Below are 27,803 nucleotides of genomic sequence, written 5' to 3'. Positions count from 1 at the left end.
CGTCACAACTTTTATACCCGGCACTCAGTACTACTTCTGCACCTTAGCGGTGTTTTGTCAAATTTAACATTTTTCTTCACCTGTCATATACATCTACAACACTACTCACACCAACACGCTCCGTTAGCTCGCCGCCCTCCCTTGCCACTGCAAATTAATTTCTTCGTTTGGTTATAATAATGATCCAATCGGAATTTGATGATCTGATAGATATGGCCATTCCCTACGGAATGGCGTTTTTTGTTTTCTTTTATCTTCAAAATTGTAGAGATTTGGGAGGTTTTCGCCCTTTTGCGGGGGCGGAAGGGGGCGTGGCTCAATTTTGAAATACACTTGTAACAGTGTGAGCCTACAGAAGTCTGGATGCAAAATTTGGTGGCTCTAGCTTTTATGATCTTTGAGATCCAGGCACTCAACAAGACGGACGGACAGACGGACGGACAGACAGACATGGCTCAATCAACTCGGCTATTGATGCTGATCAAGAATATATATACTTTATGGGGTCGAAAACGTTTCCTTCTGTGTGTTACATTCATTCTTTTTGTGCACAAATACAATATACCCTATTTACTCTTCGAGTACCGGGTATAAAAACTTTGAACCATAACGAAAGTCCTCAACAAATGTCAACAATTATACACAAACAAAAATACCCAAGCCAAAACACGAGCATTAGTTATTGTTCAAAGCCTGTATAAATAAACGTTGTGTAACGAGTATTACAAATTCATTTACCCAATGCAGCTTTTAATTGCAGTTTAATTATTCTAATATTGCGATATATTAGCGCAGGGAAAACAAGAACGCGCAAGCGAGATAGAGATGGAGAGACAAGCAACGAAAGAGCGACAAAGAAGAAAAACGTGTCAGTTGGGGGGAAAATGGCTTGTAATTATAATCGACAAATGATGGAAGATATGGCACAGGGCGTAGTCATAATAAAAATAAAACAATGTTTTATATTTTATACACCATTTTTTTGTTCGAATTTGATTGGTTTAATAATCGTAATGCAGGCAATTGAAAGACAGACTTCGCGTCAGGGCGGGGGCACAACAAACCCATAAATTATTACAAAACTCCAATAACCTCGCGCTGCAATTGTCCAGCGCCAGAGGGAGCAGCATAGTGCGGAAAAGACAGAGAGAGGAGAAACGATAAAGAGAGATAGAGCGATTGGATGAGCTGAAGAAATAGAGACCGCAGACAGAGGAGAGCGCGGAGCAAAAGTTGCATTTTCATTTTGCATATACAAATTTATTTTATTTTGAAAGATATACCGCATTATCATTACTCTGTCTGTTAAATTAGTAAATATAATTCAGTACTCTAACCATTAAATTATAATTTTTAAACGCATTTTGAATGATAATTTCTATTTTCTAAGTATTGATATTATCGGATTTATTTTAAATCTTCCCGAGCAAAATCTAACAAACGTTTCATAGTTTCTTTCTAGATTCTGCTCAAATATTATCTTTAATCCAACCACCTCTCATATTCCATATGCCGCGACATGAAAGGGCATTCATGATACCCAAGACCCTAAAGAGCGTTCCATCGTTGCGCTACAAGGCGGAGGGCAAGACTGGAGCGGGAAACTAGTTAACAATTGCACAACCCCAACAGCAGCAACAACAGCAACAACAACAATGTTTGCGACATTTTTGGTCAGCGTTTAAGACAGAAAAAAAATTAAACGTTGCCATTTGTAGACGACTGCCCTGATCAATAACCCGAAAGGGGGCAAAGAGAGAATCCCACATCACAGAGTGACACAAAGAGAGACTGGCAGAGAGAGTGAGAGAGCGCCATGACAACAGGTGAGCCACCGATGCAGCCACAGCAGAAGAGCCAACAGGTAAACAGCAGACCAGGCAGGCAAGTGGTCAATGCGTTCAACATACCCTAAGTGGGTTAATTTGTCTGTCTGTCTGTCTGTCCGCTGCGACTCTCTGTGATAACAAACATCGACACGGCCAAAGGCAGGCGGCGTGCAAACTCCCAGAGACGCCATCAACCACAAGCCAGGCCCAAAAGTCAGGCCAAGACGAAGAGCCAAGCGAAGCCAAGTGCCAAGCGACGACAACGAAGCGCGTTGGGGGGCTCTTGCGCAGTCGCAGCCGCGGCAGCAGCGTCAAGGTCGCCTATTGTAAAAGAAAGCGCCATCGTATGGCCTTGAACACGAACGAAAATATGTTAAAAGCCAATGGCTAAATGGTGAATGAAGCAGCCGTCAAAGCAGCAGAAAAAGATGATTTCGGGATGAAGAAAAAAAAGACCGAAACTCTACTTTGGATATACTCTCTTATGTTTCAAACCCGAAAACCCATAGAAACTTACACAAAAACTGTGAGAAATACCCGTGCTTTTATACCCGGTACTCGATGAGTAAATAGGGTATATTGTATTTGAGCTCGAAAGTGGATGTTTGATTTTGAGATAAAAGAAAACTAAAAACGCGGTTCCATAGGGAATTGCTATATCTGTCAGATCACCAAATTGGGATTAGATTGCAATATTATTATAGTCAGAATGAAGAAATTAATTTCCACTGGCTACCCCCACCCCGTCCAGCAGTTTTGCTTATGCTTGTTTTTTGTTTCTCGCCCGCACACTATGCAGTGTCCGTCAGTGTGCTAAACGCGTTTAGGCGGTAGAAGTGATGTAAATTACAGATGTAGAAAAAATGTAAAATGTAAAATTCGAAAAATCCACAGAAAAACCGGGTATAAAAGTAGCGACGCGTTTGAAGCGTCTCACGCCCCTCCTAGTTTTTTTTATTTTGAATTGCCATAAACTTTATGCTTTTGTAAGACAATGAATGAAAGACGAAAACCCCTGCAATAGACGAAACAGCCAAAATGTTTCGAACCAAATTTAGTTTGCAAAAAAATACAAATCTTGTGCAAGAGGGCGACAGCATCTCCAAACAAACGCGCACACATAAGAAAAATGGTTAAACTTGTGTTAAATTGGGGTTAAATGGTTAGCAAATGGGTTAATTGTATGGAGATTTGTATCAGAAAAGTGGCTCAGGCTTAGGTTTTAGGGTTCGGTTCGATTCGATGGGGTAATAAAGGTAGTTTTGCACAATTGTTTAAATCAAATAAGAGTGTCAGACTTTGGCCTTGAACATACAGGAAAAGATAGTGTAAATGTTGAAGTTTATTAGACACATGTCTTTTCTGAGCACATTTATTTTTGTTGCTTTTTAAGTTGTTTTTGTTGTCAACTTTTAACCCATAGAGTTCAGACTTTTCAAGTTATATTTTCTGCTAAATTGAAAGTTGAAAGACCCCTAAATTTGTCTGTCTGTAGAGATTGTACTTTGTTCTTGTTTTATGGGAACATTAGAAATTGTATGCTCTCAAAAATCTAAGCTCTATCCAAAAGTTCATTAATTTTCATCTTAACTTTGTCTATCCTTTTTTAGGAGAACATTTTAACTCTCTGAGAACTCTCTAAGAACCTTTAATTTAATTTAATCTATTTTGTATTTGGATGATCTTTGACTATAATATCTTAGATATAAGATATATATATGATCTATAAGATCTTTGAACTATAAGATTATCTAGCCTAGACATTTTTTAATGTCAAAAAAACGCCTTAAAACACTCTCCAAGCGGAAGTTTTTGCCACTCGAAAATAGTTCTGTTGAAAGTCTGAATTGTTTAATCTGGCTAACAATTTTTCAACTTTTGGAGATCACGAGAGAGACCAGAGATCATTTCCACATTTGGCTACAGTCTAGGTTCAAAGGTTAGCCACGCGTTGCGCTGAAACCACCTAATGATTCTCCATAAAGTCTGTAATTTTTGTAGTAGTCCAATTAACATGATAATCGGTCATAAAATTAATTTAAAAGCTATTTGCATGTTGTAATTTAGAACATGAGAAAACATGCAACCAGGAAAACAAATTCTATCTACTCCTGAATTGTTTAAATGCCAAATGGTATGGATACAATTAATAAAGATCATAAATGAAACAATGATTGCCAAATCAATGAAACAATGAGACCTTATAAAAGGCATAATGAAATGCGCCTTTTGTCAAAATGGGAGACTCACCGCAGAATATTAATTGTTATAATTATAGAAAACCGTTGCATTTAAGCCACCTTTACATACCTGATAAGAGAGGGAAACAAGTTTTAAAGTGCTTAGAATTACATAGACTAATTATTTCTTGCGAAACTGGTTCTAGTCGCACATTAGTACAAGTATTGGAATCAATTAATCTGAATGACTAAGTACCAATACCTGGAGGCGAGAACAAAGCGGCTGGAAATTGTGTGAAAAATACGTGTATTTACGGGAACCATACAGCATCTCTTAGTTCAATAGTTCATTTTCACATAAATCAATAGTGTTTTATTTAATCACTTTTTAAATAAATTACGAACTATTTCTAGGTCTAAACCATTAATTTTTGATTATTTTTTCCAAGAAAACATAAGCAACTATAACATCTCGCAATATTTATTTACTTAAACATTTTCCAATGCTTGCTTTAATTGGTATTTTATGCAATTTAATTCAATTAATGCTTACAAAATGTTCTATTACTCAAGATGACTCCCCTCCAGCCACTGATCAATCAACTAAAACTAGTCACAGCACTCATGCATTCCACGAAATATCATTACAAAGTAACCTCCCGATGGCAAAATTCTAAAGAATGCTAAGGAAACAACTTCCCCACACACACATCAAGAAAAACAAGGTGCACAAAAATTGCTGTGTTGTGCCGCATTAATAATTTCATTCCAGAGACAATCTATCTTGTGTATTTTGTTTATACCTTTTTTAAATTTTATTCAATTATTTTTTGCCGCGTCAAAAAAAAGCGTCAAAGTCGCCGCTGCTGTCACTGCCGCCGCTCAACAATCGACGACCGTCCCGTCGGAAAGCTCTAAAGTCAGGCGCTTAAGGTAAAGCTTGCAAGTGCGAGATCCGTCGATGGTTTGCTTCAGTCGTCAACCGGAGCTTGCGAGCAGCACTTGGGGCCAAGTGAAAACGCGCGAGTAACCGCTAAAATATAAAAGAAAAACGGAAAAGGCCAGGCCACAGCACACTCTTGAGAGACCAAGAAAAATAAAAAAAACAAGCGAAAAGACATAAGAAAAAGAGCCACGAAAATTGCAACACAAAAAGCGCGCGTGCGCAACCAAACAAAAAAGAGTTAGAAGAGGAAAAAATAGAAGAAAAATCACTCGCTGAATACGGTACGGTTAATGGTTAATGCATTTAGCATTAGTTTATCCACAAATATTTTATGTTGGATTATTCATGATTTTCGAGTGTTAGCTTCGAGCTGAAGCCAATGAAATGTTGAAATAAATGTTCATTTTGGACTTGTGTTGAAATTCGATATGAAAACTGACTTGTGAAAATGAAAAGTGAAACAAAACAAAATGTGGTGTATATCAGAATTACAAATATGAGATATTTATGAATCTTAAAGGGTCGAGAAGTGATAGATTCTCAAAATATTGGACACTGAGAAAGGATAAACGGATTTTCCACTTAAATATTAATAATATATAAAGGGATGTGAACATGATTTAAAATGTACAAAAAAACATAGTTGTTTATCAACAATATGTAACTGCAGAAATTTAAAATTTTCAAAGCATTATGTGTGTTTGTTGAAATTGTATTATCCTGCAAACAAATTTCTATTACATTTGCTATGAAAAACTTGAAAATCATCTAAGTTTTTTATGTGCCACCCAAACACACAAATTTCCGCATTCAAAGTAAAGGCAGCAGAAAATGAGATTTTTTTTGGGGGGATTTTTTATTTCCTTTTGCTCGTGTGGAAAAGCACACAGTAAATGATGGAAAATAGAGACGAAGAAATAGGAAAAAAAAAACCAAAGACTCAAGACACAAACTTGAGCGCCTTGCCGCATGAAACATGAAGCGGAATATGGCTGATAAATAGGATCTATCTATCCACTCGGTACAGCTTTAAATGTAGGGTATCATCTAGCAGAAAGAAACTCACACAGAAGTATTGTGAAAATGTTTCGTTCGTTTTAATTTTGGACAAACAGAAAAGGAATTGTCAGAGAAACAGAAACCAAAAAAAAAAAAAATAAATGGCAATCCATAGAGCATTACTTTGTACACTTTTTTTTAACCATTTTTGTTTGTATTTCTACAGAAAATGTAGTGGGGAGCGCAGGGTATTTGGCAATGCAAAAGATTGCAACAGGTGCCTCTCCCTCTCTCATTCTCTCTCTTTCTGTCAATCAATTTTGTTCAATCAATTTCGGAAAATTCAATTAAATGAAGGCACGCCAGTCGTTCAGTGGATATCTGTTGTCTTCATATGGTAGATCATTAGGGAAATTGTTTGGGAAATCAGCGAAATAATTTGAGAGCCCAAAAGCTGTTGTCTCTAGAGGCAGATAATTTGGGGAAATTGCTTAAAGCATTTCTGAGCCTGGATAAATGCCTTAATGACGTGTACAACTCTCCTCAATTGAGTAATTTCTCGAATGCAACACCAACTTCTTCCCCTACTTCCCATAATTTATATACTTTTTACACACCTAGCTCCATTATCAAGGCAATTATTGCAATGCAACCGTCTATAATTATACAAAACACAGCAAAAACAAAAGCAAAATAAAACAAGTAAAAAAATGACACACAAAACTTTAAACTAAAGGAAAAACTTGAATAAGAAGTAAAAGCCAAGTGTTAGCATAACCAAACAGCAAAGACAGCGACACAAAAGCAAAGTAATTTGAAGAAATTATAATCAAAGAAAGAGACTTCCCTAACCACGGAGACATGCCATGCAATGTGTTGGCAGATGTGTTGGCAAAAATCATTCATGTAGGGAAGCGCTGTGGAGCCCAGAGTAGTGGAGTTGGGAGATGGATTTTCGGTGGATTTATTGATGATGAAATTATCTATCTTAATTCCTAAAATCATCACGATTGGATCACAGTCGGAAAATCTATATAGTCCTATAGTTTCCCTTCTTTATAAGATATGGTCATCATTTTTGGAAGAGCTACCAACCATAAGTTCCTATATAATATCCGAAATATTTGGATTGGATTACCTCAGTTTCAAAAAATTAACTGGATTTACCAGGCATTCCTATATTTATAGCAAATGGCAATCAAACTATTTTTGGCTCTACAGCCCTTTGTCTTACTTTCATTAAAACATTTTCAAGCTCTATTAATTCCACTTAAGTCACTTTCTCCCCAAACAAATCTCCGATAAAGCTCTCGTACAGTATCTTTTAACTTTCTTTGCCAAAGAACCCACACGTTGGAGCTAAATTCACTTCCACTTGCCACCGAAAAGGTGAATGATATTAAACACTGTCCACAGAAACAGCTGTTGTTGGGTTGGTTGTTTTGGGTACGGGTAACAGTGGCGCACCACTGTTGCAGCTTGACCGAAATGATTGTGCCATTATATAAGAAGTGGCCATGCCACAAAAAAGAAAAAAAAACCCCTTAAGAAAGAGAAAGACACGACGCGAAAAGAGAGAGAGAGAGAGAGAGAGAGAAGGAAGCAGGCAGTCAGAGCCGCAAAGAGAGCGGCTTTGGAGAGACGATGCAACCACATGTTGCACGAACTAAATACCCACTAACACTGCAACACGCCGATTCGTTCGATCGGTGAGCTCTGGATCTTAGTGACTTGGCCGATATGCTTGGCCTGTTAAATAAGCCGTTAAACTGCATCAAGGTAGGCAGCAAACAGAAAAGAAAACGTGTTGGCCAGAGCTCAAGAGGGGGCGTGGCCGCCCATTGGCCACCTTTTATTTACGAGCCGTAGATTGCTCAGCCGAATATTCTGCACCACCGCATTTTGGGGGGCACCAACACCACTCTTCTAAGCAGCTCAGGGCCGTTGCGAAAAACATTGCGAAAAACTCTATGGCAAACAAAATGCGGAGCTTGAATACGAACTGAAAATACATACGTATAAAAGACATCAATAAACCATATAGACACAATTTTCGGAACCACTTCACAACGTCAGCAGCAGTGGCTGCTACGGCAGCCCCCGTTAACCAGTTGCCAGCAACCTTGCTGACGAGCGGCGTCTCCTCTGTGGCTGGGGTTTTTTTTTTGGCGGCATTTTTTGTTTTATTAATTTATTTTGTGTGTTTTTTTTTGTAGTTTTGATAGGTTTGATTTGTTTCGATTTTTCGGTGAGAAAATTAATGCAGAGGAAATTAAGCATGGGAAATCTTGTCTTGAAATTCATTTAAGAATTAGTGGAATATTTTATAGTTTTTTTTTTAATTTTATAGACAGAGGAAGTACTTCCAAAAGATGCATTTAGGAATTTATTTATATGATTCTTATAGATGGAATCTAATACATTTTTGACAAAAAGTTTGATATAAAATGCTTATATTTTATCTTTTTTTTAATTTCTTCTATAAATAAATTGAAATCTCTTTATAACTTATATATTTTTCTTTTTGCACATATTTTTCGCCGAAAGTCTTCAATGTTTTTTCCCAACTCTGACGCACTTTACAGACACTCCAGACTATTTAATTTTTAATGAATATTTTAGTAAGGTTGAACCCCCAGGGTAACAATTGTTCACGCCTGTCTCTCAATTTTGGCTAAAAAACCGCATCATAAAGACATATAAGTGTACAAAATATAAGCACACACCTGGATATCAGGTTGAATAAAACAAAATTGTGTTGTCCTTTGCGTCATCTGCTTCAATATTAAGCAAACAGTGGCAACAACAGCAACAACAGGCCAAAAGAGATACCAGAAATGCCAACAAAAAGGCAACTTGGCCGGCCAGGCAGAAACGTTAACAACATTAAGTTATGACCACGAGATTGTTGGTGTGTTACTAACCTTACTCAATTTTTGTATATTTATTTTATCGTTTTTTCGGGCTTTTTAACTTTCCAACGAGCGCGTTTTTATGAGCTGTGTTTGATTTTTTTCTTTCGTTTGTTTTTTTCGCCGGCTCATTTGATAATGTATCTATGAGATACAGCTACAGATAGTGTGAGAGAGCTAAGCAGTTAGATACGAATGCAATGAAGTTGCTTGCTTATTTTTTGGGGGGGCTTGAGAGACTAAAACATGAGTCGGCACTCTAAGTGGGTCAAAGTCTGATTAGCAAGGTCACACGAAAAAAAATACATATTGTATACGGGAATTTGTTCGAGATTGCAAACGAGCAAGAAAGACAGAGATAAACAGAGCGAGAGTGAGTGAGAAAGAACAAGAGATGTTGAGGAGTCAATAAAATAAAAATAAATTGTTTAAATAAAACTTGGAATTAGCATTGAACGAAAGTCTTATATGATATCATAATGGGAAGTCGTCATAATTGAAAGGGTTATTAGTCAGTTATTATCGTTAGTTATTAAATTCTCAAAATAAATATTATTACCCGTAACAGATCACAACCATTTGATTTAGTGTTTCTGTACTGTAAAAACCTTCACAGAATCGTAAAAATTTCCAATATTTTAAATAAAAATGCATCGAAAAAAAACGTAAAAAGCCAAACGTTTTCGCGTGTGCTTTTTCCTTGGGTATAACCCATAAAAGAGGTCATCAGACGAATACAATTTTTCCCATTCGTCCCATACTCCTTCACCCACTATATATCCAGTGTATAATGCGCCACCTGATGCATATGTATATATAGTCATATAACTATTTACAATTCTTCTCACAGCTCTTCTTTTTTTTGCTGATAGCCAACAGCAGCCGCCACTTCTCTGACGCATTCAACACAATTCACGAGTTACATTTTGCCGCAGCCACTTTACAGTCCACTTCCACTTCCAAGGTGTTTGCTTATTCAGAATGCATTATTTCTGACGTTGAGATATAGGCAATATATATGTACACATCGAAATTCTACTATATAGTATATTCAACTTATTATTCAATACATTTCTGTGTCTCCCCTGCCACTTCAACTGTCACTGTGATTGTTCCGCGTGTGGGCTGTCTCAAATCTAAATTTACATTTAACAAAAAGCTCAAGTTTTTTCCACCACTTTTCCATGTTTATAGAACTTGTATAATAATATCTGTCGGAACGGAACCTGTTTGTTGCTTGAGAAATTGAGAAATTTACTTTGAAGCTAAAGTGCGATAGTTTATTCTAATATTACCCTATGACCTGGTTGTAATGATTCGATGGCGGGTTTCAACAGGCGGAAGTCACTTGAACAACCTCTACATATTCTAGCAAATCTTTTGGGTTTTTTTCTCCACTGATTTTCTTCTATGCCTTCTACTAAATCGCAAACTTAATAGAGCAATTTTCAAATCAGTCTTTGCCACACAAAACAACTCTGTGTCATGCAACATTACGGAACTCTCAAAGCAATCTCAATTTAAGCTCCAGAAAATCGTAACTTTTATGAGGAATATTCCCAGGTTTAATCTACACAAAAATAGTTCTCACAAAACTGTTTAGACATGAAAGGTACCCAAATGTTTACTCTATATATCTTCTCCCCCAGAAAGAGGTTATTGAACTGCCTAGCTACTTCCATTTAGTTGGCTTAGAGAATTTGCACAAATTTTTATTTCACTTTCAGTCAAGCGTTGGGCTGGTTAATTAGCAGGGTACTAGTCGTAGCACTCCTACACATACCACCCATAGATGCTATAGCACATAGCATCTGTATCTGAAATCTAAAAATTGAAATAAATTATGGATCGGGCAAGTGCTTTGAGCTGAGCGGCACGTGTATGTCATAAAGAGGCAACCAGAAGCAGCAAATCAATAAAATACATAACCAAATCAAGAAAATGAGAATGAGAATTGTGTTGACGCAAGTGATTTATGATGACAGGGGCGTAGAGGGTGATTTTTAAAATATGAATAATTATACAAAAAAAAGATGGAATCATTTTAATAGAAAAGATAATTATTAAATGGAGGTGTATAAATACACATAAAGTGTAAAAATGAAGAAAGATCGAGAAAACTAAAATAAAAGTAAAAAAAAAATACATTTCACACAAAAAAATAGTTTTTAAATGTTTTAAACTTAAGAAAACAGATAATAAGCTTAAAATAATTCAAAAGAACACAAAATAGCTCCAGAATAATTTCCATTCCCTCAGCCACTGTCTCAAAATTTGGATTTATACCCAATAAATAATTAAATAATTCTATAATTTGTTGTATTAATTATTCGATAGCTAAAAACATAAGCGAAAACTCTCAAGATGGCGGCCGTGGAAGTGAAGAATGGCTATAAGTACTATGGCTCCAAATCGAACCCCAAGATTGTGCTCAATCAACTGAATATGAACGTGATGCGTGGATCCATGTGAGTGGCATACGAAATTAAAATTCCCAATTCAAACAGATACTTATTCAATTACTTTCTTCCCATAGCTATGGGTTGCTAGGCGCATCGGGCTGTGGCAAGACCACGCTGCTCTCCTGCCTGGTTGGCCAGCGGCGTCTCAATGGCGGCGAGGTCAATGTTTTGGGCGTTAAGCCAGGAGAACCTGGCAGCGGTGTACCCGGCTCTCGTGTGGGTTTTATGCCCCAAGAAATTGCGTTGGTGGAGGAGATGACCGTCAAGGAGATCATCTTTTATTTTGGTCGCATTTACGGCCTGACGGATGAGCGGATTAGGGAGAAATTCAAGCTTCTGAAGGAATTGCTTCAGCTTCCGCCAGCACGACAAATGATCAAACAATGCAGTGGAGGACAACAGAGACGTTTGTCCTTTGCCTGTGCCATGATACACGATCCCGAGCTGCTCATTTTAGACGAGCCCACAGTGGGTTTGGATCCCATGTTGCGTGAGAAGTGAGTGGCGGATGGTGATCCATGTTTTTCGGTTAATTAATGATTGAATTCTCTTGCAGAATCTGGGATTTTCTTGTGGAGACAACCAGAAATAGCAAATTGGCTGTGATTATAACCACCCATTACATTGAAGAGGCCAAGCAGGCAAATTGTGTAAGCAAAAGCCCCATAAATTCCTCTAGCAAATAGTTTGTAAAACTCTCTCTCTCTCTCCCCCCCCCCCCCCCCCCCCCCCCAGATTGGTCTTATGCGTAATGGCGTTCTCTTGGCGGAGGATACGCCCACAAATATCATGATTCAATTTGGCACACAATCGATCGAAGACGCCTTTCTCATACTGAGCCAGCGGCAGGGCAATGAGGATGAATTGGCTCAAATAATGGATCGCAATAAGAATCAGCAGCAGGCACTGCCCACGGCTGTGCTACCCACCGAAGTGATAGATACACATGACCCTGTCCTGAGCCTGGAAAAGCCACCCATACCCCACGACGAGTCTGTGAATGAGAATCGAAAGAAGGTATTTTTTACGACCAAAGGCAGGCTCAAGGCATTGATGACCAAGAATTTTGTGCAGCTCTTTCGACAGCCATCGTAAGTGAGCAAAACACAAGGAAAAGATTTCCTCTCTGAACACATTTTTCTTTCATTTTTAGCGGCATCATTTTTATGCTTTTGTTTCCCATCATCCAATTGTCTTGCTTTTATTTGGCCATCGGCAAAACCCCAAAAAATCTCGAGTTGGGCGTATACTCTGGTGAAGTGCAGAGCTACAGCGAGTGCTTTGATGAAAATCTGATCACCGTTTACAATGCGAATGACACCTGCCAATTCCACAAACTCTCCTGTCGCTTCATACGAGAATTAGGCGATGATGTGGCTACGCGGAAGTATTATACCAGCGAATCGGATGCCCTGAGGGATGCTAAAAAGACCCTGACTGTGGGCTACATTCACTTTTTCCAAAACTTTAGTGAATCGATATCATCAGTGCTCGAAGATGGACGCCATGCCAGCGATGGTGCTGTGGATCATGCCGAATTGAGTGTGCACATCGATATGACGGGTGAGAGTTTGATTTAAATTCGATTTTGTTTCATTCAATTAAAGTTTATTTAATTCTATTGTAGATCAACAATTGGCATACTTCCTGCAGCGCAAACTTCGTGATAAATTTGCTTCTTTAATGTCCGGTGTGGTCAAGGATTGTAATGTTTCTGCCGCCCTGGTGCAACTACCCGTTCAATTCCAGGAACCCATCTATGGTAGTGCTGATATTGAATTCCAGCAGTATTGTGCCCCCGGTGTTGTCATGACGTGAGTAGAGAGCCAGCACGATTCCAACGATGATTTTTCTAGGACAATTTCTAATGTTTTCTACAACTTTCTACAATTCATTGCCTTTCCATTGGTTTTCCGCTTTCCCAAGAGTATTTTGAGTGTTTTTATTTGGAACTAAAAGAAGCACTTCATGAAGATCCCTCTGATCGATTCTGTTGGTTCCAAAACTCTGCCAAAATCTATTATTTTAATGGCTTAACTATCCATAAATCCCCTTCTTAGCATGGTCTTCTTTTTGGCCACTTTGATGACGGCTACCGTTTTCATTTCTGAGCGCATGGATGGCATTTGGGATCGTACTTTGTTGGCTGGAGTTTCGGCCACGGAAATGCTGTGTGCTCATCTTTTGACCCAATTGATCATCATGATCCTGCAATCGTTTGAGGTTATCATGTATATTGGCATTGTTTTCGATACGTACAACAATGGGGATACAACGACAATAATTGGATTACTCACACTAACGGCATTCTGTGGCATGTTGTTTGGTAAGCAAAAATATTTCTAGTAAATCAAAGTTACATTTATTCAAATTCTCTTCCCCCAAAGGCCTCTTTATATCTGTATTTTGTAAATCACATACGGAGGCCAATTTTGTGGCCACTGGTGCCTTTTATCCCATGATTATACTTTGCGGTAAGTACAAAAAATGCATAATAAATATTTTAAACATTTGAAATTATATTCAATTTATGTTTGCAGGTCTCTTGTGGCCTCTGGAGAGCATGCCACAGTTTTTGCAGGATCTGGTCATGGTATTACCCTTTACCATACCCTCCATTTCCGCACGAAATATCATCGAAAAGGGCTGGTCCATCACCAATGCCAAGGTCTATAATGGCTTCCTTGTGATGGCCGGCTGGACGATCATTTTCTTCGTTCTGTGCCTCATTGGCATCAGGCGCAAGGCGTAGAGTGTGGATCGTTTCGTTTTTGGGTTTTTAACTTACACAATTTATTCAGGGGGGGCCTACACTTTAGATCGTATTGTATTAGCATTTCTTCATAGGCGATTTTACACACACTCCACACACCACACACAAACACACACACATACATATATCGTATCTTTGTAGTATCTATGTAATTTAATAATTATCGGAAGCATATCACTCGCATGTTGTAGACCTCTCATCAAACAAAAAAAAAACAAACAAAAAACACAAGAAAAAACTTTCATGCCATCGATAGGCACCTCTTTTATTGTGCGAAATAAAAGTGTTAGAATGTACTCAAAATAAACTCGAAACAAGGTCTTAAGGTGTCGCACAAAAAATATTTATACTACACTGCACAACAAAAATCGTATTCATTAAAAGAAAAAACAAAACCAATTAAAATTCGAATACAAGTCGATTCGAGACATGTACTAAAGAATAATGATTGTTCACAATTATTAGATTATACATTTTTGCTAAGGGAATTTAGAAAACAACAGAAACCTACGAATCTATTCACTAAATTAATGTGTACTAAAATGTATAATTATTTAAATGCAAATTTTAAATCAACCAAAAATACAAATCTAAATAAATTGAGTGAAAAATTAAATATTTGGTGTTTACTAAATTTTAGTACAGCTGTTATTTTGACTATTGGTGTGCTAAACAATAAATCTACGTTAATTGAGTCACATATCATTTATTTTCGGGTGTACTCATATTTAGTACATTTAGTACACTTTATTTTAAAATGAAAAAGTGTAAACTGCTACCCAATAAAAGAATACTGAAAGATGTTCCGAAACTGTGTTATTGCTATAATAAATGTAATAAATTGGTTTGATTGGGGTTACTGATTTACTTAAAATGTTTGACCAGGGTAAAACATGTACTACAAGTCTTTTTATTAAGACTATTCCGCAATAAAGTTCTAGTTAGTTGTTTTTCTCCAACACTAATTAAAACTTTTACACTCAAAATGCAGTGTTCCATAATTATTTCGTATTTGAATGACATCCTCTGTAGACCAGAACATCTATTTTAACTGCCTGAAACCCTTTTTAGCTTAACAAATTTCAACTTAAAGTTAAGCAGAGAGTAAACCCCATAAAGGAACAGAGAGAAAAGAGTCATTTAATGTCCCTCCCACCCCACTGAGTCAACAAGCTTTCTCCATATTTGTATTCATATGAAATTCAAAGCAGAAACTAAAACTAAAACGAAAGTTTCTTAAACATTCTGACCCCCATAAAAAAAAACACACAGATTTATATATGTATGTGTGCATCATATATATCTTATATATAAAATAGTCTCTGGTACGCTCTGTGTGTGTGTGTGGGCCAAGGACAAGGACACGTTCACGACGACGACGATGTCGAGGACGTGGCAAAGTTGCTGACACACTTCGGGCCTTAAAAGTGCTAGACAGAAAGTCTGCTCCGGTTGGCTGGGTTTCCCCCGTAGTAGTCCCCCAGCTGGTCCCCACGGCTTTCCCCATCAGACCACTCCGTCCGCCGGGTGTCTGCGAGCAGACGTTTTTATTACAAAACTTTATCTTTGCCAAATACGAAACCAACGTCGACGACGACGACTACGACGATGACGACGACGAGAAGGAGCAAAAATTTATAAAAAGCCAATGTACTGAATGTTTGTGTGTGTGTGTGTGTGTGTGTGTGTGTGTGTTTGTGTGGTGTATCTGTGTGACTGCCTGTCTGCCTGATGGCTGGGGGCTCTTTGGGTTGGGTGCCAAAGTGTCGTTTGCCATTTTATATATAACTTGCATAAAATGTGCAAAACTGGAAAATTGTTGTTGGCACAGAAAGTGTGCGTACAAGTTGAAGGAGTGCAGGCACTCGTGTGGAGGAGAACTTGTTGCCCTCCCAGTAAGACGATATTTTTAGCTTTTTACAAATGCAAATTGCTGTTGGAAGTGAGAGCCAGAATCAAAAGTTGGTTTTTGTTGGTAATGTAACTGATACATTTATCATGTGTAAGGGTGTTTTACATGTCAAACATGATGATAAAGAGCGATTGAGATTTTCTTTTGATGTAAAATAAATGGACTTAAGAGTGTACGGCAGATTTTAAGTGAATTAAAAAAGCGGAATATTTATAGAAAATTCCATATTTAATTTTAGCTGAGAAAAAAAGTGGTGCGAATTTTATAAAATTTTCTTAAAGCGATTTTCTTCTACTTTAAATACATCTACTTTAATTTTATGGCTTTGTTCTTCATACTTTAAATCAGAAATACCATAATAAATATTTAATTACAACAAATTCGTTAATATTTTAAAATAAAAGCCTCTTAAATCAACCCAAATTCCTGCATTTTCGTCGACTCTCAAACTTAAATAAGTTTCATATTCATTCCGCATTAATTTATGCAATATTTCTGCTTGAGAAATGTTTGTGCTATGTTTCTGGAACACACATACACACATACGGAATACCAGCATAAAAACTATCTCCAGGGTATCCCAGGGACAGACGGCAGGCAGACAAACAACAGAGCAGAGTTTGCCATGGGTTTTCACCAGCAGTGGGTCAAGTTGTTACCACCCAAAATGTAGGCAAAGGCAAAAGTTTTTCCTCGACTCTCGGTCTCGGTGTTGTCTCGGCTATAAAAACACAATTTTGTGGCCAACATAAAAGTGAAAATTCTATGAACTTTTGCACAATAACAAAAAGTAACAAACATTAAAAACAAATTTTGTGGGTAGTCCGAAGGTCAATCTCCCCAATCCCCCCCCAATGTGCCATACCCTTTTTTGTCTAGTCTAACGAGAAAATTGTGTTACAACTTTTGCTTCATTTCATGCATATATACATTTTTCCCAGGAAAAGCGACAAAGAGACAGGAATTGGAGTTTGAAAAGTTGGATACATTTTTGTGGCTTGCTTTCGTAATTTGACCTTCAAACAAGTTGAACAAACTCAAGCACAAACATACAGACAGATGCACTCGCACACAGAGAAAGCACACAGCAGACTTTAACACACACAGATACACACATACAAATACAGCTGCACATTCGTACAATCCGAGTTAGAGAGAGTCTCCTGGCGAAAAGTGTAATATTTAAACGTAATTTTAATGAAGGTAAAAGTGTGTTTTGTTTGCGTTTTGTCTTTACATTTTCAGGGCTTTTCCCAAAAATCTCCATCTGTGTGTGTCTGTGTCTGTCTACAAATGTCTCTCTCTCTCTCTCTCTCTCTCTCTCTTTCTGTTCAGTGTGTGTGCGTGTACTAAGTCTTTGCTTTTGTGTTTGCCTTGAACTCCGGCATCCTGTTTCCTGTTTACAGCTTTAATAGGCATTCGTTTCGGGTTCATTGACTAAAGCTGTTTTCTAGACCGAAAATTGTGTGAATAATGGTAGCAATGGGTGGCATTTGGGGCGAATTTACAAGGTGTGGCAACAAAGGAAGTTGCAGAATAGAGTTCAGATTTGGGGTTAAAGGTGAATGTACGAGTGGGAAATGTTTTCACTTACTCATTTTAGAAAATCTACTTAAATGTGTTTTATCTTGTTGTAACCTTCTAATATCCTTAGAAATGAAATTCGACTAATTTCTTCCTGAAAGTTTAAGTTTAGTTTTTTAGTTCAAGCTCACTTATCGTGGAATATAGGAATATATCCCCACAAAACATCTTCAATTTCCTTTAAATATTTAAATATTAGCTTCTTCCAAGTTTTCAGTTCTCGTTTATCTAAATATACTATCAGAATATTCAACTAAAGTCTCCAGTTTTCCTCTATTCAGCATGCCCCCTTTTCGGTTAGAAACTTTTCAGCAAATAGCAAACAATTGCAGAAACGCTTCACCATGATCCACAAAATAAATGTTGGCAGCTAAATCAAAACTATTATAAATCTATTTGGGCCCCGCCCATATTTGTTGGCGAAAACTAAACCTGAAAACGCAGCAGAAGGACATCCATGCAAAAATAAAAGATGACACAATACGGCTGCACAATCTAAGTAGCTTCTCTGGCCAAAAGGACTTTTGCATTTCATTGACCCTTTAAATGGCAAAGATACACAGATACAGATGGCACTCTAGCACACAGATACAGATGGCACTACGGCACACGGACGGGTCGCATCGCCTATATAACGAAAGAAGTATAGGGATGCGATATATGTACTCTTTGGGGGGTGCTCTTGCATGTCAGTCAAAGTTCTTCTGGCTGGGAGAAAAATTTGATTCGAGAGTTTATTCAATTTGCTGGCATGTGTATCGCCCCCGGAGGTTGCAGGCAGCAGCAGCATCAGTAGCAGTAGCACATCCACAATCCACACGACGTTCTACTGATGTCTGATAGACAAGCAGAACAGTACGATAGAAGGGGGTAACGGGGGCTCTGCTGCAGGTGGACTGACTCCTCTCGCTCTCGCTCTGAACTCTGCCAATATAATACAATCAACGTTGGGTCTTCGAATCGATGCGCATTCGATGCGTTTGCCATTTTTGAGATGGGGTTGCATGGCAGTGGGGTGGAGGGAGGTGTACGGGCTAGCTACCGTTGCGTAGGCACATGGACAGCCTCTCACACATACGCACACACACACACTCTGGGGGGCACACTCTTTTTTGCTCTCTTACATATGTGCATATGTATATGCTTTAGCCACATACACATACATACATAGGCTCGTTTCATTCACTCGGTGAAGCTTTTTCTTCGATTTGCATTCACCCATCTCGCTCTAGCATTATGTACTGTTGCCCCTGTGTCCTGCTGCACGTTGTACATGCAGCTTTTTGGGTGTGTGAGAGGGGCTGACAGAGTGTCCTGGGGTCCTGGCCACACATGCGTTTGGCCTTTTGCCTGGCACACATAGGGGCAGTCGCAGTGGCAGCTACAGCGACAGCATCGCGGCGCTGCTTTATATGGCGCAACTGCTGATTGGGTTCGCACAATGGAACGAAACGGTGGATTTTTTGATAGAATTGCTTACCTGAAAAGAGAGAATGAATTTTGAGAACATTAGTTATGAGGGAAAATAAAAAAATATCTTCAATACAATTAAGAAAATAATTTTTAGATAAATTTATGCAATTAATTATTTTAGAAATTACTAAAACTAGCTATAGTTTAACTAATATATTCGCTCATTCAATCTGATGTCCTTCGTCTTTATGCAACCTTCAACCTTTTCACCCTTTTAGTGATCAAAATTAATTAAATTTCCTTTTAATATAATTTAACCCCGACCAACCCATTTCGTGCCACTGTGCACAAAAGGCAATGCAAAAATTGCGCCAGCCAATGCAGCGACCGAAAAAACAACAACAGCAATAAATGCGTGGAGCAGGAGAGTAGGTGGGCTGGAGGTTGTGAGTGAGAGAGGGAGAGAGAGAAGAGAGAGAGGGAGAGGGAGAGAAGAGAGAGAGGGAGAGGGAGAGAAGAGAGAGAGGGAGAGGGAGAGAAGAGAGAGAGGGTGGAGACTGCGATGCGGTGCGTAACGATAAGGATGGTGATGGGGACGTGGCAAACATGGTGGGACATGGCGGCGATGGCGATGGCAGCGACGCAGCCTATTTCGCTGCCCGTGCAACGGGAACTCCAACAAAATTAAAAAGGGGTGGCAAGGGTAGAGAGGGCAGCATCCGACAGGGACAACTACGCAGCAGACGCACAAAATTCAATACCCGAGAGAGGGAGAAGCAGTGGCAGAGGCATAGGCTAAAGTGCAGAGAAGGCGGCTTAGGCAGAAGCAGAAGCATCAGTAGAGGAAGCAGCAGATTGGGGAGTCAGCAATAGAGAGGCGGAGGCGGCAGGGCAGGCAGCAAGAGAGATGAACAATGGACAGGCACCGTCGTGCACACACTAAAATGCAGTCGGGGGGGAAAAAACAGGACGAAACGCACACGAGAGCAAAACACACACGCACACAGAAAGATAGACAGAGAGAGGTAGAGAGTGGACTATGTACGAAATGGGATGTCATGTATTGCCATTGACCAGGCCGGACCGGCCTGTCCTCCCACCTTGGTCTCACACTCGCTCTCTTTCTCGCTCATGATGTCTCCCTGGCTCTCTTCCTCTCTCTCACTTGTTTACCAATTTATTTTGCGCACAGTACGAAACACCTAAAATGCATAAGGAAAGGCTGGCTGCAGGCCTGCCTGCCGCCTACCATAGCCCCACACCCCACACGCACACAGTCATACACTATTCCCCCTATGCACTACTTCGCCGTCCTCCCAGTACATCCCCACAAGCAAAAAAAAAAACGATGCGTTCCACACGAAACGCAATGATAGCCACAGCAGAGCAGTGAGCGCACCAGAGAGAGCGGCAAAGAGAGTGGCAGAGGAATAAGCAGAAGTGTAGCTGTGGGAGAGGCAGTGCAGCAGCAAGCAAAGCACTCAGGCGCAGAATAGAAACCGTAGGCTAGAGCTTTTTCGGTGGCACATACCTATTAATGCCCTGCAAGGGTACATATTTGATGACACTGCGATTTTTATAAAATTAACCAAAACAAATGGAAGTACATTTCCTTTGGAAAAACTAAGCTAACCAAAGCTACCCTAAAAATTGTCCTACTGCGTGTTTCCTACCTTTGCTTTCTGCTATTCCAAAATCATCATACCCTCTGCCAGCTACTGGGCATCATTAGAGTACGAGCTAACAACAACAAAAGTTTTCACAAATTCTAGTTCGATTTTTTGTCATAATGCAAAAAAAAGAAGCAGAATCGAAATACTCCCCTTCCGGGCACACTCTCCTAGACCAATGCCATCTCTCTCTCTTCCGCCTCGTACCCGTTGCTTTTTCTTTGCTTTGTCGGTATTTTCTCTGTGTCTTTGGGATCCTCTCTTCCTGGTTCTTCTCCTTTGGCTACCTACCGTTTGTTATGTTTTGTGTTTGCCACTTTGTGCGTGGATTTTCGTCATCCTTATTTTTCTCAGTTTCGTTTTCCCATTTCGCTTCTGTGAGCTTTCTTTATTTTCTTGTTTGTAGTGCAACGTTTTTGTGCATGTTTTTGTATCCTCCTGCCCCGCCAAGCCTTTCACTTTGATAGAGTGGACGCCAGCAGAAAATCTAATTTTTTTCCTTTTCAGAATACCCTTTGAATACGGTTCTATGAAATGTTTATACGCACATACTGCGTAGGTTTTAGGTGTTTTTAACGAAAATCTAAATATTTTGAAAACTCCTAAAGGCCGATGTATACAGAATTATAAGAAGAGATTTAAATAAAATGTTCTCAACTTTTGCTCCTACTGAAAGGGGATCTAAAATTCGTAAATGGTTCACACCACTTTTCCCTTTCAATTTTTTTTCACTTTTCTGTTTGTCTTTCGCCCCTGACTTTTGCTTGCCATGTCCCTGAAGAAGGAGAAGGCGTAAGCCTCCTCCCATGTGTATGTACACATGTACATGCATAGCGCGTAGCAGTATCCTTTTTTTTTAAGCCATACTACGCCGCGTACTATTTCCAAGTCAGTCATCAGTCGTAGAAAGCTACAGAAAGAACAAAAAAAAGAAGTGGCAATGGAAATAGAACGAAGGATGCATGAAAGGGAAGTCCTGCCACAGCGCGTATTGAAGGCAAATGTGGCACAAAGGATCTCTGAGAAATAAAAAGCACATCCAGCAAAAGAAGCATCCGAAATGACAGAGAGACACAATTTCGTAGGAAAATATTTCTCTCGCTTTTTTATGCGTTTCTCAAGGAAGGCACACAGGCTTGTTTGTCCTGAAAGACATTGACATAGATGGAGCGTTGAATACCAAAGTGGAAAATATATGGAAACTGCATTGAAGTTTATATTTACTAACCAATTTATATTAAACTTGGCAGAATGGTAGAGCAAATCACATATAATTTAACAGTTTTATTTAAAAGGATTATAAAAACAAAATATCATTGATTCTTCTGTCAAACCTAAACGTATCTCTGCTACGACACATTTTTTCTCATAAATAACGTAAAATCACAACGATAAAATGTTGAAAAAACTTTTTGCTTTTCTTTTGATTTTGCTGCCAATCGTAGCGCTGCAAAAGGGATTCAGCTATCATGTGGCAAAGTTCCTGCTGCCCGGTGAGACGCACAGCCAGGAGGCACAGAGCCTGATGCAAAAGTTCACACACACAAATCGCGTGCAAATCTTTTGCCAGGCACAGGAGGACTTTTCTTTTTGGAAGATCTTTCAAAGCAATCGCCTACATTTGGAAATCGAAGATGGAGCGGATTACACTCAGTACAAGGAGCAGACCGCGCATGAAATCCACCAGGCACATCGCCAGCGCAAGGAGTGGGTCGAGGGCAAGGCCATGCCGGGAAAGGATAAGTACATAGATTTGAAGAAAAATTCCAATACCTGCTATGGCATCCACACGGAACTGGCCTACAATCTCACACTGGAGACCACCGCCACCGACAAGTGGCGTTTGAGCAAATTCTCGCTTGGATTTATTCTCTGGCTGGCTGCACCACAAGTCGAGGACTCTCACTACTGCCTGTACAGCGTGACGGCATTCTTGGGCTACCAACTGGCCACATGGATTATGATTTACATCACTGGACATCTGCGCCTGGTGCTTGAGGGTTCCCTGTGGACGGCCTTCCAGGAGATGCTCTACGAGCGGCCTTCCACCATGGCTCTGGCGTTAACTGGTTGCTTTTATGCCCTTGCCTTGGGCTGTAGACGATTCGATCATATTTTGTTCCATCACGGCCGCTTTCGGCAAGTCCATCGTTGCGCTCTCAGAAGCATTGCCTATTGGTTGATCTACAGCGCCTCGGATCACCGGGAAGTCGGAATCTTCTGTCTGCTGTACCTGTTTTTCTACACCAAGATCTGGTTGCTGTTACGTTATCCCTTTTGGGGTTGCCGCAAAGTGTTGCGCCTCATAGTGGCGCCACCAAACAGGCTCCAGTTCAACGAGGCCCAACAGGAGGCGTCGCAGGCGATATCCCAAGCAAACTACGTGGCTAGCGAGAATTTTATTTGGCCCAAGCCGAGCCCCTCCAATTCATATCGTAACTTTGAGGCAGCTGGCGCGACTTCTATGCCTACAATTCAGCGTGGCACTGCTGCCCATCCACCTGGTTTTATCTTCAGGGGCCACGACATGGCAAACACGTCCAGGACCACCTTTAGGGGTCGCTGTGACCCGAGTCAATCTTCTTCGACGACTACACTGTACTACAACATGAACTATAGCGAGTCCATGGGGGATACACGCGAGCAATTGTGATCCTGCTCAAAAGAAACTCCTCCACACCTTAACCACAAGAAAACTGCGGGTAAAAATGCACACAAGAAGACCAAGAAAGGAACAACTTGAGGGGTGCAAAGCACAAGCTAAACAAAAGAAAGATGAAAAAACTGAAGGCATATGCATTTGATAATTGAAAAGCAAAGTCCACACACGCACAGCACGCAGCAGCAGCAACAGCAGCAACAGCAGCAGCACACGTGGAAAACCCACATCATGTGCAAAGGGAAAAACCTTTTCATGCAGAGTGGAAAATGCCCTCAAGGAAGCGGGACGAGCAAGGCAGGACACGAGAAATCGAATCGGAAGCCAAAAGGAACATTTCAACATTTTGCCATGGAAACTGCACGAGCGAGGGGGGCAGGCTGTGGGGGGGCAGGGGCGTGGCAAGCAAAGTGATTTGAAAGGCAACACAAAGTGGAGTCCAAGGAGAGCAGCCACAAAACGGAAACTGGAGTCCGAGCAGGGAGCACTGCCCCGAACCGGCGCACAAGCGAACAGCAAAGTAGAGTCCTGGGTTCAAGTAAAAAGCCTAAAACTACAGCCCGTGGCACACAAATGGCAGCGGCAATTGAAATAATTATGGGAAAAATGAGAAAAAAAAAACTCATCAAAGGGATACGAAAATGGGCAAGAAAATGTCAGAGGGATACGAAAATGCAAAAGAAGGCCTTAAAGGGATTCAAAAGTGTATGCTAAATTGTTGTTAAAAAGGCGGAAATTTTTTACTGTTATATTTACAAAAAAATAAATAAACACAAACACAAATGGGACAAGGCTTATTAAGTTTTTATTAAATGATTTCTCGTAATTTAGAAACTATTTTCAGCTAGATTCCATTCCAATGGCATGTCTCCTTTCGCTTATGGGCACATTCGTACAGCGATTCAACGTGTTTCCACGCTTGTTCCCTGGTGCTTACAGTGGGCATGAAATAGCTCAGACTCTCCATATCTCTTTCCTATATATCTTTTTTTAGTTTAGCTAGCCGTCTGTGGATCCACACAAACACACATATGTATATGTAGCTGCTACACGGATACACACTAGTACCACTATTAACTTAATTGTCCTGATTAGCATGGGTCCCGTGTCTGTTATCCTCGTTGAAAATTTGTCGGTCCCGAGTGGGGGTTTCACCGGGGGATGGAGCTACAAAATAAGAGACTCCCCAGAAGAGTGGGAACAGGACAAAGTCCAGTGTACAAATGTGCCTATTACCCTGCCCCATGCTCTCCCTCTGTCTCTGGCTATGCCATTAGCAACAGAGGCTCTGGCAGAGCAGAGAGTCGCAGCATTGGCAGGAGACTCGAGGGTGGAGTACTCCTTGCTGGGCACAACTGAAACAACAGCAACAAAGTTCGGTCAAACGTCAGAAATGCCTCGTTTTTAGCTATTGAACAGAGGCCAAAGCGCAACCTAAAACCGAACCGAACCACCCCACTGTACCACCCAATCCACCCGCTCTCTCACTCCCCATTCTAGGCCTAGGCCTCCTCGGCAAACGCAAATGTGCAAAATGCGCTTTGACGTGGATGCAGCGGGCAGCGGCGGCTGTGTGTGTGTGACTGGAGGTGGCGGCACAGAGCGGGACCTGGTTCTCTATGTGTGCCCCACACAGACTCCACCCGGCCAGGACACGTGGACGTGATACGTGGAGAACAGTTGGTCGCAAAAACGCATTTTCAAATCGAAAACTGGAACTTCAGTCATTCGTCGGCGGAGGGAGTAGAGAGAATCTCTCTCTAGAGAGAATCTCTAGATAAGGACTGGTTTTTGTAGGGTATCAAATGGGGAGAGCCTTATAAGTTGGTTTTAATAAATATCGAGAGCAGCGTAATATTTCATTTTATGGGAATTATAAATCCAAGAATAATATTTCAGGCATTCAACATTTTGTGGAAATTGTATAAATATTTACAGATAATTATATTGAGCAAATTAATTAATTTGGGAAATACAATTTAAGGAAAACAATTTTTGGTATGAAAATACAGTATGTTTTTCGTCAGACAATTAATATTTGAGCATTCATTGCTCGCAAATATATCTATCTGAGGGATATGTTGGAGAAAACGTATATTTCAGTTTAGGTAACTTTGATTTATCAATGTATTCAAGAGTCTTAGAGGCCCCTTCGACATAAATATATTTAAACTTTCTTCTCTTCTTTTCCACAAACAAATATTAACCATAAATTGCTTTCCATTACTCCGCACTTTTTTCCTAGGGTACCCCCACATTCGCATCCTTGTTAAGCTAGCAAAAGCAAATTTGATGTTTTTCTTTTGCCGTGCCGCTGCTTTGGTGGATGGAAAATTGACTAAATGCAACGTTTTTGGGTGTTCATTACGCTTCGACAGAGAGGCGCAGCAGGCCGGATATCTCCTCTAATGGTCCTGCAATTTCCCTGGCAACTCCCGAGGCCAATTGGGATTTTTCCATATAGGAATATTCAGTTTTGGTGGTGGTTGATTCCCGTTTGGGACACTGCATTGCCAAGGCGTGTGGAGTGGGGCGTTCTAGCCTTTTGGGGTGGCGGTGAGGCGTGTACCGGGTACGATGGGGGTGGTGGTGCATTTTCCAGTTCTTGTATCCCATTCAGGAATCGCAGAGGGTTGTATCCCCGTATCAAAACGTTACGTCAAAAGGTCAGCCAGCGACAGCAGCCCATTCCATGGGGTGGAAAAAATAAATGTTTTCCAATTTTTTGATTTAGGGATTTTGAAAACGTTGTGAAACTTGACTTTGTAGGGGTTTTACACTGTGATTTGAGGAGTCAAAATGCGGATTTACGGTTTAAAAGCAGGAAATTATTGGTGGTATTTTGTGTTTTTTTTTAAAGGGTACAAAGCAGGGAAAAGGAGATTGCAGTGGAAGCTTCGTTTTAGTTTTATGGTCCTCCTAAGGAGGAATTCGTAACTGTGGAAGTTATAATTGGGACCAAAAATAATCTTAGATGGAGCCAAAAATAAACTCTTTTCTAAGCAAAAGCTATGGCGAAGGAAATCAATTGTTTGGCGGATGTTCCCTTAACTTAAATACAATCATATATCCTTTCCAATTTTAATTTCCCGAAAGATTTCGTTTGCTTTTGTCAATTTTGAGAGGAAAGGATCCAATGCTCAGTCTTTCTTGGGGTCACTGCTGCGCTCCATATTTAACAGATAATATTATAGGCTTCTAGTCTTCTAATAATACACATTTTATTCCTTTTAATTCCATTTATGACAATTTTTAAGTTTACAAGAAAACAAATTTTGAAAAGCCTTTCCAAGAATTTTGGGAACGTTTATTGATTATTATTTTCCAATGTTTATATTTTTCAAGAGTAATTATAATTTAATGACTTTTATAATTTTTTTAAATTTCTTAATTTTTAATTCTTTCTTTTGGTATCAAAAGAAAGTGCACCTTAGTGAAACGAATTTTCGCAATCAAAAATAAGTGTTCCTCAGTTTTTGTGGTCCAAAAATGTCTTAGAGGCAATTTTTTCCTCAACTACTTTCTGTTTCATACAACTGCAAGTCCCACTTTACTCCCCGTACCAGGTGTTTTTTTATCCACTGTAATTTACTGACCTGCACCATTTTTCTGCTGAGTTAATATTATCCAGAAATCCAGAAACGGTAAATCAAAGCACCTTAACCGGCAAACTAACGTCAGTGGAGCGACAGAGAGCGTACGAATTGCGGACAAAACAAAAAACGCAAAAGCAAAGTTACAACAACAACAGCAACAACGCACACAACTTAAAGATTGGGCAAAGAGCGCGCGCGATAGAAAGAGAGAGAACGGGTAGCACGTGCTAATTTCACTTTTGTTTTATTATTAATATTCCCCGTTTATTCGTATTTTTTTTGATTTTTATTCAATATCAACACACGAGCGCACACACACACACATTGCAGTTTGGTAGCGAGAAGCGGGAAAGAGCGGGAGAAATGCAGCAATAAAACACGCGGCGGCCCGAGAACTTTTGTTGCGTTTTCAATTTAATTCTTGTTGTCGCTGGGGTTTTGTGTGTGCTTGCTGTTGCTTTTGTTGCGCGAATTCATTGCATCTTGATGTTGGTTCGCTGGGGCTGCTGCACTTTTACGCGACTTCCACGTTTTCCGGGCTGCGAGCTGGATTTTCCGTGCGAGAACTGAACGTCGTGATTGTGGAAATTTTTAAAAACAGATTTCAGATACAACCCTGCATCAGCTGCGAAATGGTTCAGAAAATGTAAGGTGTCGACCACAAGTAAAATTTCACAATAAATTCTTGGGCTGCAAGGTAAATTACACCCGGTGTTTTCAACCCTCCGATGTATTTTTTTGATCGGTATATCGGTATAAATTCACCAATAAAATTGAGAAAGAGAAAACTATCGATTGAAAACCTATCGAAAAATACTTAATTTAAAAATAAAACCATGTTTTTACGACCTGTACGGCCTCCATTATT

At 39.8% G+C, this 27,803-nt stretch overlaps 3 protein-coding genes across 3 annotated transcripts in view; 2 read left to right on the top strand and 1 right to left on the bottom strand.

Annotated features, from left to right (window-relative positions):
- LOC117588014 (neuroguidin) overlaps positions 1–27,591 on the bottom strand; it is a 56,676-nt gene extending 29,085 nt beyond the window's left edge. The window contains exon 1 of the mRNA XM_034279042.1: positions 26,936–27,591. Coding sequence (XP_034134933.1) covers positions 26,936–26,944 — 9 coding nt within the window. The 5' untranslated portion in view covers positions 26,945–27,591. The remainder of the gene's footprint in view (positions 1–26,935) is intronic.
- LOC117588010 (ABC transporter G family member 20) lies at positions 4,976–14,387 on the top strand. Its single transcript, XM_034279036.1, has 10 exons — positions 4,976–5,236; positions 11,204–11,334; positions 11,403–11,825; positions 11,885–11,978; positions 12,064–12,419; positions 12,482–12,891; positions 12,956–13,142; positions 13,389–13,654; positions 13,716–13,802; positions 13,869–14,387. Exons 2-10 carry the CDS (start codon positions 11,231–11,233, stop codon positions 14,078–14,080), a joined length of 2,139 nt encoding a protein of 712 aa, XP_034134927.1. The 5' UTR covers positions 4,976–5,236; positions 11,204–11,230; the 3' UTR covers positions 14,081–14,387.
- LOC117588013 lies at positions 22,033–24,097 on the top strand. The gene has a single exon (XM_034279041.1). The coding sequence runs from the start codon at positions 22,077–22,079 to the stop codon at positions 23,331–23,333; it is 1,257 nt and encodes a 418-aa protein (XP_034134932.1). The 5' UTR covers positions 22,033–22,076; the 3' UTR covers positions 23,334–24,097.
- Positions 27,592–27,803: the final 212 nt, after the last annotated feature.

This window comes from Drosophila guanche, unplaced genomic scaffold, assembly GCF_900245975.1.
Source record: "Drosophila guanche unplaced genomic scaffold, DGUA_6, whole genome shotgun sequence".
In the NCBI taxonomy this organism is placed as follows: domain Eukaryota; kingdom Metazoa; phylum Arthropoda; class Insecta; order Diptera; family Drosophilidae; genus Drosophila; species Drosophila guanche.
The sequence above is the reverse complement of the archived record's forward strand: the minus strand, read 5'-3'. Positions and strand labels throughout refer to the sequence as shown.

Excerpts from the sequence above, each read along its gene's own strand:
- LOC117588010 (XM_034279036.1), top strand. The coding sequence starts at position 11,231 with ATGGCGGCCGTGGAAGTGAAGAATGGCTATAAGTACTATGGCTCCAAA. Across the intron at positions 11,335-11,402 it reads AACGTGATGCGTGGATCCAT|CTATGGGTTGCTAGGCGCAT; the intron begins GTGAGTGGCATA and ends TTCTTCCCATAG. Across the intron at positions 13,803-13,868 it reads TCCCATGATTATACTTTGCG|GTCTCTTGTGGCCTCTGGAG; the intron begins GTAAGTACAAAA and ends TTATGTTTGCAG.
- LOC117588013 (XM_034279041.1), top strand. The coding sequence starts at position 22,077 with ATGTTGAAAAAACTTTTTGCTTTTCTTTTGATTTTGCTGCCAATCGTA.